This window comes from Crassostrea angulata, chromosome 5, assembly GCF_025612915.1.
Source record: "Crassostrea angulata isolate pt1a10 chromosome 5, ASM2561291v2, whole genome shotgun sequence".
Lineage (NCBI taxonomy): Eukaryota > Metazoa > Mollusca > Bivalvia > Ostreida > Ostreidae > Magallana > Magallana angulata.
Genome location: NC_069115.1, coordinates 60,915,496 through 60,936,549, shown reverse-complemented (window position 1 = coordinate 60,936,549; position 21,054 = coordinate 60,915,496). Strand labels below are relative to the sequence as shown.

At 33.0% G+C, this 21,054-nt stretch overlaps 1 protein-coding gene and 1 long non-coding RNA gene across 3 annotated transcripts; one reads left to right on the top strand and one right to left on the bottom strand.

The window, feature by feature from the left end:
* Positions 1 to 1,758: 1,758 nt before the first annotated feature.
* On the top strand, positions 1,759 to 13,092 carry LOC128186355 (uncharacterized). Its single transcript, XM_052856156.1, has 4 exons — positions 1,759 to 2,185; positions 8,086 to 8,130; positions 8,342 to 8,577; positions 12,966 to 13,092. The coding sequence occupies exons 1-4, from the start codon at positions 2,107 to 2,109 to the stop codon at positions 13,017 to 13,019; spliced, it is 414 nt and encodes a 137-aa protein (XP_052712116.1). The 5' UTR covers positions 1,759 to 2,106; the 3' UTR covers positions 13,020 to 13,092.
* LOC128186356 (uncharacterized) lies at positions 5,875 to 10,142 on the bottom strand. 2 transcript variants are annotated; one of them, XR_008243939.1, is made up of 3 exons: positions 9,941 to 10,142; positions 6,305 to 6,376; positions 5,875 to 6,128 (listed from the first exon to the last, which is right to left on the bottom strand). It is a non-coding gene; the product is annotated as an uncharacterized LOC128186356 (long non-coding RNA). The 2 variants fall into 2 exon arrangements; XR_008243938.1 differs by having other exon boundaries at positions 10,082 to 10,121.
* Positions 13,093 to 21,054: the final 7,962 nt, after the last annotated feature.

Genomic DNA, 21,054 nt, shown 5'->3' with positions numbered 1-21,054 from the left:
AATATTCATACGTTCCACGATTGTACGAAAAATGGTTTATTTCTTCTTTACGAAGAGTGTGGTTTAAGATTTCAAAAAAAAAAATGTTGAACAACGTCTGTTTGCCTAGACTTACAAAAATAGTTTATTTTTTCTCAGACTCATGGCATAGTTGAACATAATTACAAAAATAAGAAATGATCAAGGTATAAGTAAAGTTTCCAAGATCAAGATTCCGAGCATGCGTATGTTCTAGGAAAACAAAAACAAAACAAAACGTAGACGTAAGCGTCCCATGCCAGTAGCTACAAAGGAAGGTACTCTGGAAAACTAAACTTGTTTTATTGTTCAGTCAAAGTACTAGTTAAAAAGTAAACACAATATTTAGGATAAGCGCATTACTCATAGTTATTTTCATCTTTTGCTACATGTAACATCATGCAAAACTTGAAATCGTATTATAATTAGTTTATTCAAAACACTAGTGTTACATAAACGAGGGTGAGGATAACAACTTTACTGATAGACCTCGTCATCTTTTGTCAACATGGCAGTAAAAAGTTCCCTCGTTCATCAAACAATAAAAAAATTAATTTACATTTTCAATTAATGCTTTCGATTAAAGACAGCCACATTCATGTTATGTAAGGAGGGATGCAATGCAGGTTAAAACTATTAGCCTTGACTTGCTTCAAACTTTTATTAGAAAAATGAAAAAAATTAAATATTTTAATTAAAAGAATTAATTTTTTTAATTAAAAAACAAATTTTAAAAAAATATTTTTTTAAATTAAAAAATCAACCTTTACATCTAGTGAAAGCAACTTGATCAGTGTTTCAAAATGCTGAACGTTTTGATGGGTGTGGGGGTTTTATACAATCAATTTATTAGCGCATCTTAATAATTATAAGTATTGTAAAACGCGCTCATTATGCTCAGAATAAAATCTTTACTTTTAAAAAGATAAATGAGGGAATAAAATGAGTTATAATAAACGAAGGGTTTAACGACGATTCAAAGGCTTGGTTTGAACATATTTTATTGCATTAACATATACAAAAGGTTCGAACACAAGTTCTTACAACTTACGAGGTTCTTACCAAGTATAACAATTTACAACTGTATAGTAGTTTAGAATGGAAAGTACACAGAAATTGATATTACTTAAGTAGTTTAATTATTAAACACACGTACATGTATAAAAAAAAAACCCAGTTCTGTTTGAAATTGGTTTAGGCAGTACATGTAAGACAGAAATTACGAATAATGCAAAGGCTGGGTATTTGCGCCGTCTGCCGTACCCTCTCAAACAAATAATTCTGTTTCTCAACGAATATATTGTGCACGCATTTGGATTTTGGGATATGGGTAGGGCAAAGATCAATGAACAAAATACACTTGTGTGACGAAATAACAGTGTAAGTATTTTAGTATTGCGCTTAGTCTACGCAATTTTGACACAACCCTCGTATGTGGAGAAACATAGAAAAAATAGAAAAAAAATTATAAAATATGCCCAATTAATTTAAATAAATTCGATAAAGAATTTCCCTAATGTGTGGACACCCCTAAATGTATTTATTGAAACAATGCTTCTTGTCGCCCGATAGTTCGGTGGTGATATTTTGATATTTTCCTTGTACTTTCTCTAACACTTACATACGATAAAAAAATAAATATTAGACTGTCATCTAAGTTCCGCAATGAAACATCAATTGTTTAAAAAAGCAAGCCAATCAATGAGTTATTGATAAACTATTAAAGTCTCATCACTCAGACTCCGGCACACTGCGGCCACGCACCTGCTACTGTGACGTCGTGTGACGTGTTACATTGGGGTGGATTATTTGTCCAATTACATGTTGCCATTGCTATTGGAAGTTGTAGCAAGTTAGCGCCTGGCCGCAGCTCCTGTGCGGTGATCGGGGGCGTTCTAGAACTACTAATCCACGCTTAGAAAACACAGACTCCCAGAGCAGGGGGAAATACCAGTGATCGCGGACAGGCCTGACTTACGACAATTTAAGGACCGTTATTTTTTTTAATTGTTTAACTGTGACTTTCATTAGTGCTCATCGAGTGCAGAGATTTACGTTATCTAAGGGACAGAGACCATACGATAGGAAATGCGAAATCCGTCTAGCTTTGTGTTGTTCAGTGCTACTCTATGTGTATATTTCACTGTACAGATTTCCTCGGTCTCAGGTGAGTACAAAGTGAGAGAAGTACCTTATTTTGTTTCATTATTTTAGAAAACTCAACTCAGAGCCTTGAAAACCAGTCGAATACCACTCCAAAATTATTTTCTTTAAACTTTAAAAAAAATGACTTTAACTATTTTTTACATTTATTTTTTTAATATCAAAAAATATTTTCAATTATTTCTGCAGTTAAAGGAACACAAATTGGAATAAAAGTTGAATTATTCGCAATTGCTATTGAACGCTCAAGAGCAAAAATCAAAGGCGAAGATGAAAAAATGACGGAAAATATCTATGCTAAACTAAAAGCAAAATATCTTGATGTAAGAGGACGCCTTCTTTAGCCATCCTTTATTTCTTTGCTTATTCTGTGGTTATCTGGTTAAATTTCTCTATCTATAATATACGGATTATACCAATTAAAAGTAAATTTCGAAAAGTTTATCGGGGATTTTTTTCTTCTGAGAATCAGGAATCTGGATTTGCGCCTTGAGTGATGAAGGGTAGGGTCAGGGAAGTTTAGAACAGATTTCAAACCGCGCGTCCGGCTCGTCAATATATAGATTGTTATACATGTTTTGTGTGTTCGGCGATGTTCTGTTAATTGTACATTTTCATCTATATCGGTTTAATCTAGAATTCACACCAATGACTTGTTGAACATCATAAATAATCTCGCCATGTGTGAGCACGTTTCGTCAAACATTGCACCGACTCTTTGTGTGTGTCGCTCACGACTTGGCCCGCGGTCTCTAGTTAGACGGCAATTATATTCTCTATGACGGCTGATCCCCGACCAAAGACAGAGCATTATAGCTACGTATTTGTGGCAATATTATCTTTTATGTCCTTAAAAAAAAATCAAAATTACTGATCGTCACTGTTGCAATATTTCTCATTAAAGTGAGCCGTCGGATAGGTCCCATCCTTTGTGGTGTGGAATTCCGCCGGCATTAGTTGTACACAAATAAGTTTCATTGAGTCAAATAGTACAACAAGCCTTGGAATTTTCAACTATCAAGTACTCGATTCTAAGACGTAACAAATCACCATAATTAACTCTGGATCCTTCCTACACGCCGCCCCGGGACAGACTGCTAAACAGGATGCCATCTTTCTGTAATTTTGGCGAATTATTTTTATAATCAATGGATGGTATCTCTATGTATGCAATTGCAGTTGTACGGTCCTAGATTGGCTCTAACCGAGCCCTGACGACTGCAGAAAAAGACTCAATTGCTCTAAGGACCAAACAATGGCTAATCAAGTAATTGTGAGGCCTCTAATTCACTTTTACATCAGTTTATCTTTTTCCCTTCTCTTCAAAAATGTTTCCCGTCATGCACTGCGTCTATTTGGAGGAGCGTTCTTTAGTTAGGGGCTTTGTTTTCGCGCCGATCACCTTGAAACTGTTTGGTTGTCATTAGCGTGGTTTCAACGTTGATTTCCAGGTATTGTTAAAGGTCCTTTCATTTAGGGGTGTGTTGCTGAATGTATCTGTAAATTACATTTGTTAAGGAAAAGAATGGAGTTTGTGAGAATTAGAAAGAACGTAGTTTATCCCCATCAATGATATAACTGGAATAGTAGCTCGGGGATTGACAAGAATGGCGAACTCTTTGTTTTAGCGCTTGATGGGGACTTAATGGCTGGAGGGAGTATCGTTTTTTATTGGAATTGAGCGACAAATTAGAATTGAAACACTATGCCTTATGACCAGGATATTATTTTCAGAATCCAATCTGCTTGATTTGGCTATCGAGTGATCTCTGAAATCAATCTTGTAGAAAAATGGTAAAAACACCCAGAAACTATCTCAAATCATGTATGTTAGCATCTCGTTAAGACATTCATATAATGTAGTATAGCTGATTTCTAAACTACATCATGGACTCCATCAAACTTACGGGCAATTTCAACTTTTAAATCAAGAATACTATCAATCGTGAACATTGAAAAAATTACAGTTTGTGAGCTTTCTTACGGTTTTCCGCTGACATGCAGTCACCCTCCATTAGCTTTTCTGAGTGTGGCCAGTTTATTAAACAGAACAATTATTGTGCACGTGCCTCACGGACCGTGTACGTGCTTGTGAACTTTGTTTTCATGTCAAAGCCAATAGTCACGTTTTTAATTTATAATCTAATATCAAAATCTTAAAATAAAACTCAGAAGGTCGAATTTCCCCCATAAAAATCTCAGATTTCTAAAAAAAAACAAAAAAAAACAACAAAAAAACCATTCCGCTTTACAAAATAACCAATGAATTTCAATGCGTTAGTATGTATGGAAATTATTTTTTATTACAACAACTTATATAGGGAAAGACAATATACCTTGAAAATAATCTAATAATATTGACACCTTCATTGTGGAGCTGAGAAATCTGTAAATTTGATATTCTTGGACAAAAAAGAGCCTAATAAAATCTCATATCTTTAAAAATTTACCCGTATTACAAATTATCCATGAAATTATAATGCTTAAATATAGGGTGGTTTTGAAATCTATAACTTTATAAAAAAATCTTTATTAAATAATTTTGAATAAGGAAAAGTAATATTTAGATATGACTGATCACCAATTCACATTGAGTTTAGAATTCGGCGAATTAAGTAGCCCGCATTATAAAGAGATCTTGATGCGTTTAAAACTATTAGTTTTTAATCTGGATTTCTATGAAAAATTTTTTTCGCACCAGATTTGAATAGAAACAGTAAACAAGAAGAAATAATGTTCAAAAGACCTACAACAATTGATACTCTGTTGAGTATTCAGGTAATTTGTTATTGATAAACAATTTAAAATATATCGCTCTGTCAGATGACGAAGAACATGAAAACAATGCATGGATATCTGAGGTATACGGGAGCTTTAAAGATAAAAGTGTGGTTCGTTTTATTAATTCAATATGCAATGCTCATGTTTTATCCATTGAAGTTCGTGGGCCGCCGACTTGGAAGTATTTTAGTGATGGCGGCATGTCATGGCATTAAACAGCTCTAAAGTATGGAATAATCCATTGAATAGATCACTTGTTTTGATTCCTGCCGTCATTTTATTGGATTTGGCAAAATATTTGTATAGATATTGATATCGAATTCAGCCACATGTTGACAAATCGAAACTTGGTCTGTAGAATCTCGACAATTGTGCCTCTCAAATATTGACAAATACTCGTTTTCACTCCAGTTTGTGGTGTTTCGCGGCGGTTACATCGCGTATGTAGCGACATCGAGAGGGCTCGGAATAGCTCCCACTATGTTTAATCCCGGATCAGATTTATAAAGTCGAACAAAGAGGGTGGAAAACGCTGCCTTTTAAGAAGCTCCACAGATTATTTACACATAGAGTAGGTGGAATGATTGCTTAAAGATCCTGCTAAGAACATGTGACATTAAACAACCATTGTCCTTGACATAGCAGATATACATGTACGACAAGGTCAAATAATAGAAACTTAACAGAAGGCCTCAAATCAATACTTATAAAATTCTAGGGAACATTTTTTAAATTTTATTCCATACTTTACAATGGGGCTTTCATCGAAAATTAAGTTCGTTTCGATTGTCGTAAACAAGAAATTCTGACTTGTTTCTGTTTGTCGTGTTGTAATAAAAAACGGAATTAAAATTTCCGAATTTTCCAATAAAGCAATGTTTATAACAAATGGAAATAAAATTTTTATATTTAGCTCCCTAAATTACGAATTACATTCTGAAATGTAAATCAAAATGATTGAGAGATTAAATATTTTATTGTTATATCCATGGTCCTGGTTACAGATGACCCTCCCCCTTTTTACGAAGGAGTCTACTGTCGGCTGTATTGTTTGGGGAACGAAATAAAGTTCTGAAATTGTTTCTGGTAATTGGCGAAAGAATCAGCCAGTGCGCTTCAATTCCAATGATCAGTCGTTTATTACCCAATTGTTATCCGCTCTTCTCCTTAAAATGAAAATTGTTAGAAAAACATCACCATCTTAATTTGTAGAAAACTAGTAAACTGCCGGTAAATTTTGTAAAACGTAATTATCTTGTTGTGTATATTGCCTGAGCGTGATTACTGATAAACTTCCCGTCTTGAAACACGATGTGGGCGAAAGTGATGCAAAGAAACTCACAACCAAGGAGATGAACCGAGGAAGGACTGAAGGAAGGACTGTTGTCGAACGACGTCCTCTCCAACACGTTACCTAAACAATTAAATAAGTCAACAAATCAATTAATGATTCAAGTTATTGTAAGTTGTAAGGCAGAACAAAGGACACAAGGACACGAGAGAGAGAGAGAGAGAGAGAGAGAGAGAGAGAGAGAGAGAGAGAGAGAGAGAGAGAGAGAGAGAGAGAGAATGAGATAAATAAGAGTGAAAGAAGGAAAACGTTCCCATGTTTGCAAAATTGATGATGATACCGTGCCGTGATTCTGCTATTGGCAATCGGCCCCCATAAGACCGCTAATTATACCCAATCCCAATGGAAATGGATACAATACACCCAAAACAAGAATGAATCCTAATTAGTTTTACTTCATTGAAAATCAAGGTAAATAAACTCCTGTAACCTTAAGGTGAAATAACACACCTGGAAAAAGTCACACACATTAACTGTAAATTATTTGATTATGAAAGATGATAGATTGATAAATAAACTATACATGTCAAATAAGCAAAAATTTTCCAAATTGGGGATAAAAAATGAATATCTAAAAAAATGAATTCAGTAAGTAACAACAAAAGACCTTGCGGGATTCGATCTTGGTATGTACGGATCACAAGCCCGACACTCTATCCACTCGGCTATGAAGTTAGTTATATGTTGCCTTGATAAAATCCTTTTAGTAAAACAAAAATGTCTTTTCGATCAGAGGTCAGTCATTTTATGATGATGTGTTATTCCACCTTAAGACAAATTGCATGGTGTAGGGCTATTGCAATCTCGCACAAGATAATAGTAGTGAGGGAAAGTTAAAAAAGAACATGTACCAAAAGGAAAAGTAAATAGAGAATTAGTATTCTATTAAGAAAATGTCAGACAAAAGACGGGTCTGCTTCACACTTCAGTGCGTACTGTTGACCTCAGAAGCAATATCCAAGTAAACCCAAAGTAAACCCCGAGTAAACCCAAAGTAAACCCCGAGTGGACCAACATTTTCAAAAAGTAAACCCAGAGTAAACCCAAAAAGTAAACCCGGGGTTTAGTTGGGGTTTACTCTGGTGTTAGGTTGGGTCTGATCGGTACTGTACGTCTATCTATATCCGTCTACAGCAATGATGTACATTGTACAATTAACGTATATCTATATCTGCGTCATAATGTAAAGTTTACATCTATTAATCTCTGTGGAATAATTTACATCGTACAGTGTACGTCTATCTCTGCGGAACAATGTAGAGTTTACATCTATCTCTATGGAATGATAGACAGTGAACAATGTACGTCTATCTATCTATGTTGCCTGTTGTATCACTGATCGTGTAAATTCTCCCCGGGCATATTGAACACAAAATCACTCGTTGTTCCATCACCTCTCTCTGATTGTTTTCGTGGTCTCTAAGTGTTTAATTCAGACAAATAAATGATGTTCTTTGTCAGAAAATTACGTCCGTGCCTACATAATCTTTCATGTTTAATGACTCGTGGGGCTGAATTTCATTGGTTGCCGATAGGGGGTTCCCCGCACCCGTTGGAGAGCACTTCATCAAAATGAAAGGGAGGCAAATACGGTCAACCTCAGATAGACTGTTTACAAGCTTAATTGTATTTACAGTAATTTGCAATCTCAAAGTTTTTACAGTAAAATGTCTTGAGGCTGTTTTTCTTCAGCTGCTATGTAAAAAAAAGAATCATTTGTAAAAAAAAAAAAAAAAAAAAATGTTAACCTACCATTTTTTTTACTATTTCAGCATCAAAATGCAAAGGACCTTGGGCAAACCACATGTGCTTTGGAGGTTCGTGGCTTAAAGCTTTGTGTTATACCATTGAAGATTATTTAGTAATCTACAACTGTGTTACAACCAACAACAAAAAAATGAACACTATTCATATTTGCATGCAATGGTTGAATACAATTTAATTGCTGGTGTTTATAAAATCCAATATTCAATAGAAATTATCCTTATCCTTATTCTAAGGTCATTATCTGTTATTTTTTTTCTTTAGGAAATGGAAAACGGTCGTGGTCACCGCCGGTACAGGAACCGGAAATGAACAGAAAAGATGACGAACTAGGAAGAACTATGCTTAGAAATGTTCTTTTAAAACGTTTAAACACTTATCCATCTATGAGCAGTTACTATAGCGACTCAGAAAGCTTTTATCCAATGGGCTCTGATTTTACAGAGGAAGGCGATTCAATGAGCAGGGAAAACGAACTCCGACAGCTACTAAAGGAACAGGTAAACACAGATCTTAAAAGCTCTTCATATGATTCTACTTTTACCAAGTTCATTTTGTGTAGCTAAAGTAGCAAAGACAGTAACAACTTTGGGTGCTTTCTGACAGATTTCGTAATAATGTTTTCCGCTTGTCGGGTTCGAGCAGTAGTGAGTCGTAACCAATAATTAGTTACCCGTACAATATTATCCTTAAACATCTCCATAACCAGGGAAACACTGGGTAGTCAAGCTGGGTGTTTTGGGATTCCTCTAGATTCTTTAACATCTACAAATTTCCCTTAACCTTGAATTTGCTTCCACCGCCATTGTTTGGTAATAACGAGCAATCTAGACGCATTTATTCTCTATATTATACAACCAGTAGCGCCCACTATATATTATATATTATACAACCTGTAGGGCCCACTATATACTATACATTATGCAACCTGTAGGGCCTACTTTACATTATATATTATACAACCTGTAGGGCCCACTATATATTATATATTATACAACCTGTAGGGCCCACTATATATTATATATTATACAACCTGTAGGGCCCACTATATATTGTATTATATATTATACAACCTGTAGGGCCCACTATATATAATATGTTATACAACCTGTAGGGCCCACTATATATTATATATTATACAACCTGTAGGGCCAACTATATATAATATATTATACAACCTGTAGGGCCCACTATATATTATATTATATATTATACAACCTGTAGGGCCCACTATATATTATACAACCTCTAGGGCCCACTATATTTTATATATTATACAACCTGAAGGGCCCACTATATATCATATATTATACAACCTGTAGGGCCCACTTTATATTATATTATTGATTATATTACTGTGGGGCCCACAGGGATCGTATTCCCTTCTCTTGAAAGATATTTAGGGGCTGACCAAGTAATCAACCGATCGTGAATTATTTATAGCGGTTAATTCACCCTTCATCCTCCCCAGTATATTCAGTACATTGAGCCTTCGTAGTGTATGCCTATTTAGTTCGTTTAAATAACAATCTGAGTAATCTGTGTTAAAATACGATCCAAAAGATTGTTCGAATTTTATACAAATCTGGGACATCTATTAAAGTCTGCAAACTGCTGCATTGGAATTGAATTTTGTAAACTCGAAAGATATCATAAAAAGGACAATTTTAATTACAGAAATTCTCTCTAATTGACTTCTAATCCCTGTATCCATAATCTCCTACATAGGAGAAAATGGCAATAAAGGTTCTGACGACACTGGGTGCTCATAAAAGCAATTATATTCTACGACTCTCATCTGAAGAATGAATTCTACGATTTTTTTAAACTCCAAGCAAGCTGCCAGTTTTCTAATTTTCTTACTATGATTTCTGGTCCTAAGTTAGTTCTTTGTGTCCTTGATACAATTTTCGGTGTGAACAGTTACTCTATAAATTTTCAATAAGGAAATCTACGTAAACCTTCAATTCTGTGCAAGGCGCCCATTATAAAAGCAATCATCACCTTCTAAATATTTCATATCAGCTTTTCATTTGTTCAATTGGATCGGTGTTTGTTTTTATTGTATAACGATCCCGACAAGTCAAGCACTTAGAATTAGCCAATCCATGCTGTACGTTTTATTGAATCGCATGAAGTCTCGCGAGAGGTGTCTGCGCTCTGATGTGTTCAGTTATTAATTGTAACCGCTATCGTGCAACCTTCAAATCATCTCCTGATGATAATTAGTCGTCGTCGTCAGATTGGTATACACAGAAGAAAAACACACAGATATTTTACCACCACAGATCGACATACATCATTAGTTAAATTCCGCTCCTGGAGTGGATTAAATCACATCTAACCGCTATACTCTCGGGACATCAATATTCTATGCCTATGATATTTCTCTCGAGTAAAGTATTTCTAAAATCGCATTTAGATTCAAACAGTGCGACGGCGATAGCTTTGGTATATTAATGGAGTGTGTAGAATTATTCCTCCGATCAGCCCTCTTTGTTCTTTTGTTATAATCCAGTAACCGGCAATAAAATATAAAAACAAATCAAACTGTGGGGAATCAATGATAGAATGCTTAATTGTCACTCACAAGGGGCTTGGATGTGATCATCTCTAAATATTGAATACATGTATTGTATAGAGAAGTTATTTTGATAAATTGTCATCTTACTGTATCATTTAATATCATTGTGATTTTGTTTATAAGAAATTAAAATGGCTTAACGACTGTCCATTGAGTGTAACAGTTTATAAAGTAATGACTATTGCAGACTGTCTACAAACTGTGACAGTTACAGAAAATGTCTAAAAACAGACAGTCTTACTGTCTACCGACTATAACAGTTATGTCTATGTGACTCTGTCTACCGACTATAAAGATTATGTTTAAGTATAAGACTGACTTATACAGTTATCTTAATATCAGACTGTCTTCTGATTATAAAACTCATGTTAAAATCAGAATGCCCACTTATTTTAACAGTTATGACTATAAAAGACTGACTATTATGTATAACAGTTATATCCATAACAGACTGTCTACCGTCTATAACAGTTATTTCTATTACAGACTGCCTACTGACTATAAAAGTAATGTTTAAATCAGACTGTCTACTGATTTTAACAGTTATGTCTATAACAGACTGTCTACTGACTATTAAAGTTATGTTTAAATCAGACTGTCTACTGACTTCAACAGTTATGTTTATAACAGACTGTCTACTGACTATTAAAGTTATGTTTATACCAGGCTGCCCACTGACTGTAAGAGTTATGTTTATATCAGACGGTAAACCGACTTTAACAGTTATGACTATATCAGAATGTATCACGACTAGAACAGTTATATATACATCAGACTGTCTACTGATTATAACAGTTATGTTTTAACAGACATTCTACTGATTTTAATAGTTATATTTCTATCAGACTGTCTACCGACTATAGCAGCTATGTATATAACATACTACTGACTATAAGAGTAATGTCTAAATCAGAATGTCTACTGATTATAACAGTTATATTTACATCAGACTGTCTACTGACTATATCAGTTATATTTACATCAGACTGCCTACTGACTATATCAGTTATATCCATAACAGACTGTCTACTGACTATAAGAGTTATATTTACATCAGACTGTCTACTGACTATATCAGTTATATCCATAACAGACTGTCTACTGACTATAACAGTTATATTTATATCAGACTGTCTACTGACTATATCAGTTATATCCATAACAGACTGTCTACTGACTAAAACAGTTATGTCTTTAACAGACATTCTACTGATTGTTAATAGTTATATTTCTATCAGACTATCTACCGACTATAGCAGTTATATATATAACATACTACTGACTATAAGAGTTATGTCTATATCAGACTGTCTACCGAGTATAACAGTTATATTTATATCAGATTGTCTACTGACTATAAAAGTTATGTCTAAATCAGCCTCTCGACTAATTGTAACAGTTATGTCTATATCAGACTGTCTACCGACTATAAAAGTTATGTTTATAATAGACTGTCTACTGACTACAAAAGTTATGTTTAAATCAGCCTCTCGACTGACTATAACAGTGATTTTTATATCAAACTGCCTACACATTGCTTCATATTAGTCTTATCCATAAAATCATGTCCACAAACAAGTATAACAAATGGATATGTAGACAAATGGTTATGTAGACAAATGGTTATGTAGACAAATGGATATGTAGACATGCCTTTTATGTTTTATGTTTTCCATTTGTATAAAATTGCAATATAATGGACCAACTTTGTTAAACTTCTTTAAGTTACCACATTATGTTTTCTTTTCGACGTTAGGTTGTGGTGTTCCTGTTAAATAAATTTCTACCTAAAAACAAAGAAGAGTTTGATAAAATTGAACTCTTTTATCCTTGTACACATATACGGTGATGAACTGTACCAATATAACAGGGAAAATCCCGTTAGTTAAGAGTTCAAACTTTCGCAATCCATAGTTAAGTAAGATTAAGGACTCATTGTATATCATACCGCCTCATTGATAAGAGTAATCACTGTTTCATGTTCATATACAATCGCAACCTCTCGGGCCTTTCCGCGGAACTCGGAACAACACCTCGAGTATATTCAAATCAATGTTATACATAATGGAGTTGCTTCCCTTCGGTAAGACATCGATATATGTCTCATCTGTGGTATATTTTAGGATATATCATTGAATTAAATAAATTGTAGTTCCGACTTCTCAACAAATAATAAAATGTTCTGTATTTATGTCAAGTTTCATAAAGGAGGGGTTTGTTGTTGATGACTACGAAATACTTTAGTGTTGTTTTTCCACTTTTCGAAAATGTCCATTCACTCACTTTCACTATTCTCTGTTTCAGATATTACGGAAGGAAATGGCGGCGCTAGTTGGAGATGACGATGTGTATGAATAATGAGGCACCCGAAGGGATTGAGGCCCCCAATGGGAGTTTACAACTTACTAATAAAAGTATACAATAAACTTTAGCCATGTGTTCTTTCTGTGCAGATTTTTAAATCCAAACAGTTGTCAATTTATATAGTTAGCTGCCTGAACCAAGTTCGAAAAAAAAATTCGAGAAAAAGATTTTCCAAAGAAAGGACATGTGACAAGTCAACAAAACTTTATTGTGCGGGAACGTGTTCGAATTTAAATGAACCTTTTCCCCTTAATTATTGATTTATCTTTATCTGTATGAGAGAGAGAGAGAGAGAGAGAGAGAGAGAGAGAGAGAGAGAGAGAGAGAGATTAGTCAGATTTTCATAAACAACAAGGATTATCGATCAGATTTATAGAATATTGACGAAACAGTTATCTCTGAATTATTTATCATAAAAAAGATTTCAACTTCATTATTGATGTAATTGTGAAACGCAACAACTCAATATAAGACTCAATAAAAAAAACCAACAGATTTCGACAGAATGGCTTATCTATCACGTTACTAATGTTGAAGGCAGGTAATGGAATAAAATAGGTTTAACTTCAAAATTATCTAGGACGTTTTCTATAATTACTGAGATTTATTTAAAGAAAACTATTATTCGTGTCTTGAAAAATTTATGTAAATTTCTATTTCAAAGGATATACATGTACAGTGGATCTGTGTTAAAAATAGCTTAATAAAAACAGATGGACATGTATACTATACAAAGTATAGATGAAATTTTACATTAGTAAATTTTTCTTCAAAATTTTATCTTTAATTATTGCATTTCCAAAATATCTACATGAAATTCAATGTTTGCGTGTTGCTATGAAGATTAAAAGTTAGACTAAGCGTTTATGTTAATTATTGAAATAGTCATCGGTAAAATGTATTTGACTTTACATTAATAAAACAATTCGTTGTGTTATCACATACAAAGACACTGGAAAATGTAAATATATATGGTTGTGATGAAAATGACAAATACTGAACTCAAATTAAAGGACACAGGACAAGCAAAAGTTGTTAACATTTCAAGACCTCCTTTTTTTTTTACAATTAATTGTATACATTATATGTATATATTTTACAATTAATTGTATACATTATATGTATATATTTTACAATTAATTGTATACATTATATGTATATATTTTACAATTAATTGTATACATTATATGTATATATTTTACAATTAATTGTATACATTATATGTATATATTTTACAATTAATTGTATACATTATATGTATATATTTTACAATTAATTGTATACATTATATGTATATATTTTACAATTAATTGTATACATTATATGTATATATTTTACAATTAATTGTATACATTATATGTATATATTTTACAATTAATTGTATACATTATATGTATATATTTTACAATTAATTGTATACATTATATGTATATATTTTGGTCTTTTATCGATACTTATTGAATTTATTGTACGTTTTGATTTTGTTACATTTTGTCTTCTTGTTTGTTTTTGGTATTTATTTTTGAAATTTTATTTCAAAATGATACCACTTTGTTTAATATTTTTTCTCCATTAAAATTTCAAATAAAATTTGGGATTTATTAAGTGTTGCGCAATCTATCAAAGGTGAAAAAGCTGAACAGTTAACAGAAGTTCTCAAACGTGGGCTGACTCTCTCTCTCTCTCTCTCTCTCTCTCTCTCTCTCTCTCTCTCTCTCTCTCTCTCTCTCTCTCTCTCCATAGATAGAGATTGATCAAAATATCGGGACGTGAAGATTAGAAAGCAAAAATAAATATTGCATCTTTTAACAGCAATAAAACCCTTATACAGTAAACTTAAATCGCAAAAACTACAAATTTCGATTTGTATAGAGTTTATGTGGTTTTATGCAGGTTTGTCTCACTGATGCCATAGAGTGTTCAGTATATCATTTTTGTTACCTGCGATAAATTAACAACCAGCCATCAAATTTCTCGTCTCTCCAATATTACCCCCCCCCCCCTCTCAATACAGCGGCTGAATTATTGGATCCGTGTTTACTGCCAGAAAGGCGATTCATTTTTTTTATTGAGTGAATAAAGTAAATCTTATAATAATATAATCAATTTTCAATTCCAGTGAACGAAATAATCCTTAAATATTAATTCCACAAAAAATCTCAAGTAGGTATATCTTTTATTTGTATTGTTGCATAATATCAACCAACTGCAGAAATATCTAATCGTGAACGATTAATTGAATTTAGATGATTTTTATTTTTTTAATGATGTTTTATGCCACTGTTACAGAAACAATAATATCGATTTATGAACATCTGAAGAAAACAATTATTTCTTGATATGGATTCATCCACGTTTTCATCTCCAAATCCTATATCAGCTTTTAAATAAAAGACTTAACAAATTGATGAACAAAGCTCCTAATGCAAAAGCCAGGCTGCATCCATCACATATGTTTGAGCGCGGGATATCTCTTCTGTAGCAATAAAGGATGTCAACCAAATATCAAAGATGTTCATGCAATTGCTCTCTTGTGATACGTTTTCCTCTTTAAAATCTATGAATAAAACGATAACTCAAAAAGATAATTAAAATATAGCTATCTGAAGGTTTAAATAATTATATTCAATGTGTTAACAAAGGTTTAATTTATAAGAAGGACTACATTTAACAAATCAAAAGTAATGTATTCTAGTATTAATATTTCAATCATAGCATGATTTTATTCGATGATTTGATAACAAATTGCCAATATATATTTCCTGCAAATTATGGAAAAAATATTGTAACATTCAGTTTAATTGATTCCATAGCCAATAGTTAAAACCAATCTCTCTCTCTCTCTCTCTCTCTCTCTCTCTCTCTCTCTCTCTCTCTCTCTCTCTCTCTCTCTCTCTCTCTCTCTCTCTGTGTAATTATGAAGTTGTTCGAGAATAAATTTCAAAAGTGATTATGCAGGATAAAGAACAAGCAATTAATCATATTCGCACTTTGCCTCATTACGTTACCTTATTTTTGTCGTTAAACGTTTTTTATATTTTTCAATCTAATTTACTTCGTTTCACACTTTCAAGCACGAAAGTATGATGTTGAAATCTAACTTCAAAAAGAAGAAAAAAAACCCTTGCCACCATCTGGCTGACTGGAACATAACCACTTGTTGGCATCGATCAGAGATTTATCTCACATCTCTTGAAAAACGGCACAACATCATTTTTGACATGAGTGTTTGGGCGGGTAAAGTCCATGACGCCATACTGATGATGTGAATTTAGGGTTTTTGTTCACAAAGATGCAATCTTTAACACTCAAGGCACGAATAACGCTAAGTCGGGGAGAATTTTTAAATTTCATGGCGGCTTTTATAAGTTGTACCTTTTTCATGTTTAAATTCCTCATTTCAACTGTTTAATTCGTTTATGATTTTCTGAAATGTCTAAAATTCTGATGAGTCAGGAACATGAGCCCCTTGTATTTAAATCAATATTAGCGAATTTCAAATTCCACTTAAAAATTAGATCATAAATAATACAACTATCGCTTGACGTTTCTTCGGCAAAATAAACAACTACTCTATATGCCAACTAAGATAGGAAATCTGGGAAATCGTTAAAACGTACGTGAATTAGATCACCAGAAAATTATCTCCCAATTAAATTAATGTAAATACCACATGATGTAATTTCAACCAATCACAAAGACGAGTAAGCGCACAGCCCGGAGACTGTAAATTATCTAACTCTGTACCCCGTCTTCCATGCCAATCTGCGCTGATCGAAAACTAACTTAATAATATATCATACAAAAAGTAGTTTAGTAATTCTTAGACAATATTGTAGACTTTTGCATAACAAAATAGATGTTAATACTTTATTCTATATATATAAAGATATATAGGTATTAGTAAAGTTTCTCGAGATGTCGTCACACGATGAATAGAAGTGTGAAATTAGGTTCTAAATAAAAAGTCTGTCCCAAGTTATTGCTTCCATCACCTTTTGATGATTTTTATAAAACATACACATACCTGTGAAAGACGTACAGTTGAAACCGATAAAAAGGAAAATGTCCAAAATATCTTCATTGACACATTATCCCTTTTCATTCATATAAGTTTACAGGAACAAAACAAATTTCTTACGGAGATTTATAAAGGGATTTCTCCATTCAGAACTACTCGGGATACCTCGCGCAATTTTTCAAGGTTATCATCCGGGCTTACTAATGGCTGATGCAATGCAAAATCCTCATAGACTTTCTATTTTGGGATGTGTATTGAAACCTGAAGCGGTGGAGGGAGCGTTTCAAAACAGATAATTTGAACATTTTTCATATAAGTGGATAAATGTGGTTTGAGCACAAAGGTATTTATGATTATCGAAATATCAAGCAGAATGTGGTGTAAGCAAAAACTCTGGACAGAGTATAGTTAGGTGTATGAGGTTGTGATCATGGTAAATCATTGGGACCCGCTGTGTATACATGTAATTCTATGTGTACAAGTAGTTAAAGTTGGCGATAATAATACTACTGAATCACAATACAGAGTGTTTCTTTCCTATGTTTAGCAATGATATACTGTATATATATTTATATATATAAATGTATACCCCTTTCGCGATGATGTATTTTTATATATGTTTAGCAATGCTATACTGTTTATACATGTATACCCCTCTCATTATCCATGTAATTTTCAAATACGTTCTATAACGCAAAAACAACTCGCAGATATTCTCTCAGTTATTGATTACTGGATATGTTTTTGGGAGTTGATTTTAATCTATGCAGTTACTCAGACAAACCGAAAGTGAAACAGTATTTGGGCCTCAGCACAAATCATTGCTTCTGACAAGACTTAGTTCTTGAAAATAATTGATAAATTCGTTGTAATGCATATATATGCTAAAGCATTGTTTTTCAAGGAAACTTATTTATTATAAATACCTTGAAAATAGTCAGATTTTAAATGGTACGAAAAATTTAAATATTTTTTGTAGTCGTATGTATTCCTACGCACGAGTTCAATATAGTCTCGTTCAACTCGACGCTCGGCTGTCTCCGTATATCATTGTCGGGGATTTACGGTGTCAGCCGAGCGTTTGGTTGAACGAGACTAGAGTTCAATATTGCTTGGATCCATACAATTTTCGAGAAATTTGTTTATTACTGATGCACAGTTTGATTGAATTAATTTTATCTTTAAATATTATTTAACAAGATTCATATTATAAAAATGTGCATAATTCAAATTAGAAACTACATGTACTTGTCATGCAAAATAACGCATCGTTGATTTTAAAATACATAAACATCGACAAAATCAACTCCCGTCAGTTCTTCAGTACTTTGATTTTAATTGCAAAAACATGCAAAATTAAAGATTACAGATTAATTTTATTTTGATGAATTGATTATCTCTAGCATTATATCTTGTATTTTAATGCATTAAGGGAAGCCGTGGGTCAAGCTTACAATCACTCACAGCTGGCGAGCGGTAGGAATTCTAAACGTTTCGTTATTATAGACAGAATTGTTACATGTTTAATTAATATTCATGTTCAAGATCAGATAGCTTAATTCGAAGAAAAAACAATATCAATAGATGGTTTTCCACAAAGATTAGCAGGATTTACCTCCTGTCCGCGGCCATGTTGCAAGTTAACACAGTGGGTTTTCTTATATGAGCAACCAACTTTAAAAGAGATATATAAACAGTCAAACGCTTTCTTTGATGATTCATGCAGGTTATGAAGGTGGTGACATTGCAGAAAAAATACAGAACCCGCATAAGCGAGTTGTGTAAATTTCTTTTGCAATGATCGCTACCTTCATTCATGTCCCGCATGAATCATCAAAGAAAGCATTTTATTGTTTATATTTACATAATTCTTTTAAAAAATTAATAAATCGATCGTAATAAGTCGGTGAAATTACTAAATAACCGATGATGTACATCAGTACGTTAACTAAGGATTCAGCCAAATCATCTTTTAAGGGAACTGGAGTCTGACATCATCATGATTATTTCGTGCAGTCCGTGATTTTTCTCAGGTCGATGAAGGTTTCGATCAATCAATACACGGGGCCTGTAAATTTCAGTCCTGTCATAGAAATAAACAGGGCGAAATCCACATATTATCTATTTAACAAGTTTAAGGAATAAACATCAGAAAAACATAGCTATCTATATTAACATGCCCAGGATAACAAGCTGAACTCGGTAGAATAATTAAAAAAATGGAAAACCATCTATAAGATTAAACACAATACAACCAGTCTGTTAGAGGGATGTATATTGCCCGTGAAGTGGTAAGTACAGGGAATTCATTTCAGCGTTACGTCATATCCGTTCTATATTAATATCGAAATTGTTAAAATGTTTGATTTTGTCTTATATTTATTAAAGTGGGTCCCAACTCACTGAGCCATTTCTTGTTTAAAATGATGTTTTTTTTCTTCTAAAATCTTTACGTAATTAATTAATCAAAAAAGTTTTGCTACTTACTTTTCTTACCAGAATCTCCACAATATGTATACCCCTTTTTCATAACACGTTTCCACACTATTTCCATTTTTGTTCAGTTTTAAATACATTTTTTCAAATGAAATAAGTTTTAAATATATATTTTTAATCAATTATTTGAGAAACATATTCATACAGTGGTTATTTATATTGATACAGGTATAAAAAAGACATTTTGTAGGGAATATATACCAAATAAGAAATTGGAGTTTAATTGTTACAATAATATAATTTATTTGTTACTGGTAATATTTTGTTGTTGAAATTTTAGATTGATATCTGTTGCACTTGGGAATCTTGGTTAGCGTAGTATACCTAAGTATATCTATAACTTAAATTTCCTTCTTAATCTCCTCTTTTCATTTCCATTTTTTACATACTCCCAAAACAGCTAGCATCATGACTGGATATTGTACATTAACTAAAGCAATAGAAACGTGCTTACATCAAGATAAATCAAAATCATTAGATTTTTTACATGAATTTAAACTTATTTAATTCTATTCTATGATTACTGAAGTTTTTCACTCGTCAAGTTTTGGCAAGAAATTAATAAATCTAATCTAAGAGCGGTAACTCCGAAAAGTCAGGAAGTTCTAAAGTTAATATGTATGCTATACATGCCAATGATTTACTGAAAAGATTATACGATTAAGTAAAAACTAAAATAATTTCCCGACCATCAAGTCATATCCGGGGATATGAGGTCATTGTAATAGGGAGTGGATGGAAACTAAGTTTGAAATTCCAATGACCTTTCAAGATACGTTCATGAAACTAATGAACACTTTTTATCTAGGGATTTAGCCATTTATTATTGAAGTACAGTGGATACATCATATATTTTTCAATATAAAGAGAATAAAACTTCATTTGTACGTATCTTACATTCTAAAAGACATAAAATATTGATGTATGGACACTTTTATGTACAAACAGTAAACTACAGTTCTTCATATAAAATGATCATTACGTATTTAAACGAATTGACTATTACAAGGAAATATATCATATATCTGTAACGTAAAGAAATTATAGAACTATGTAAAAAAAAAAACAACGCACAGTTCACATTATATATACATTAATTACATACTTACTTAATATGCCTTTTACCATTCTAGGGTACAGGCCGATGACAATTTTTTCCACCCCTCTCCAGTTTTTGTTCATTCCGGCCATCTCTCAGCCAGGCGTTCTTTGGCCTGCCCCTCTTGCATTTTTCTTGGGGGTTCCAGGATAAGGCTAACCTTGTGATGTTATTATGTGACTTGCATAGAGTATCCCTATACCTTCACCTTCCCTGTATAATTTCTTCGTCAATAGGGTGACTCTCATCATGCTGGCCTCTTAACTCTAATCTGGCAATCATCAACACTCTCATCAAATGTTCCATACCGCTCGCTCTATCTTATCCTAGCAACTCTTATCCTGCTATCCTCACCATTCTCACCATGCTCTCATCACGCTCTCATCATGCTGTCATTACCATTTTTGGAATGC

What these genes read in the sequence shown, in the direction of transcription:
- LOC128186355 (XM_052856156.1), top strand. Translation starts at nt 2,107, where the DNA reads ATGCGAAATCCGTCTAGCTTTGTGTTGTTCAGTGCTACTCTATGTGTA. An exon ending in AAACCACATGTGCTTTGGAG is followed by an intron (nt 8,131 to 8,341) that starts GTTCGTGGCTTA and finishes TTTTTTCTTTAG; the next exon opens with GAAATGGAAAACGGTCGTGG. An exon ending in GACAGCTACTAAAGGAACAG is followed by an intron (nt 8,578 to 12,965) that starts GTAAACACAGAT and finishes TCTCTGTTTCAG; the next exon opens with ATATTACGGAAGGAAATGGC.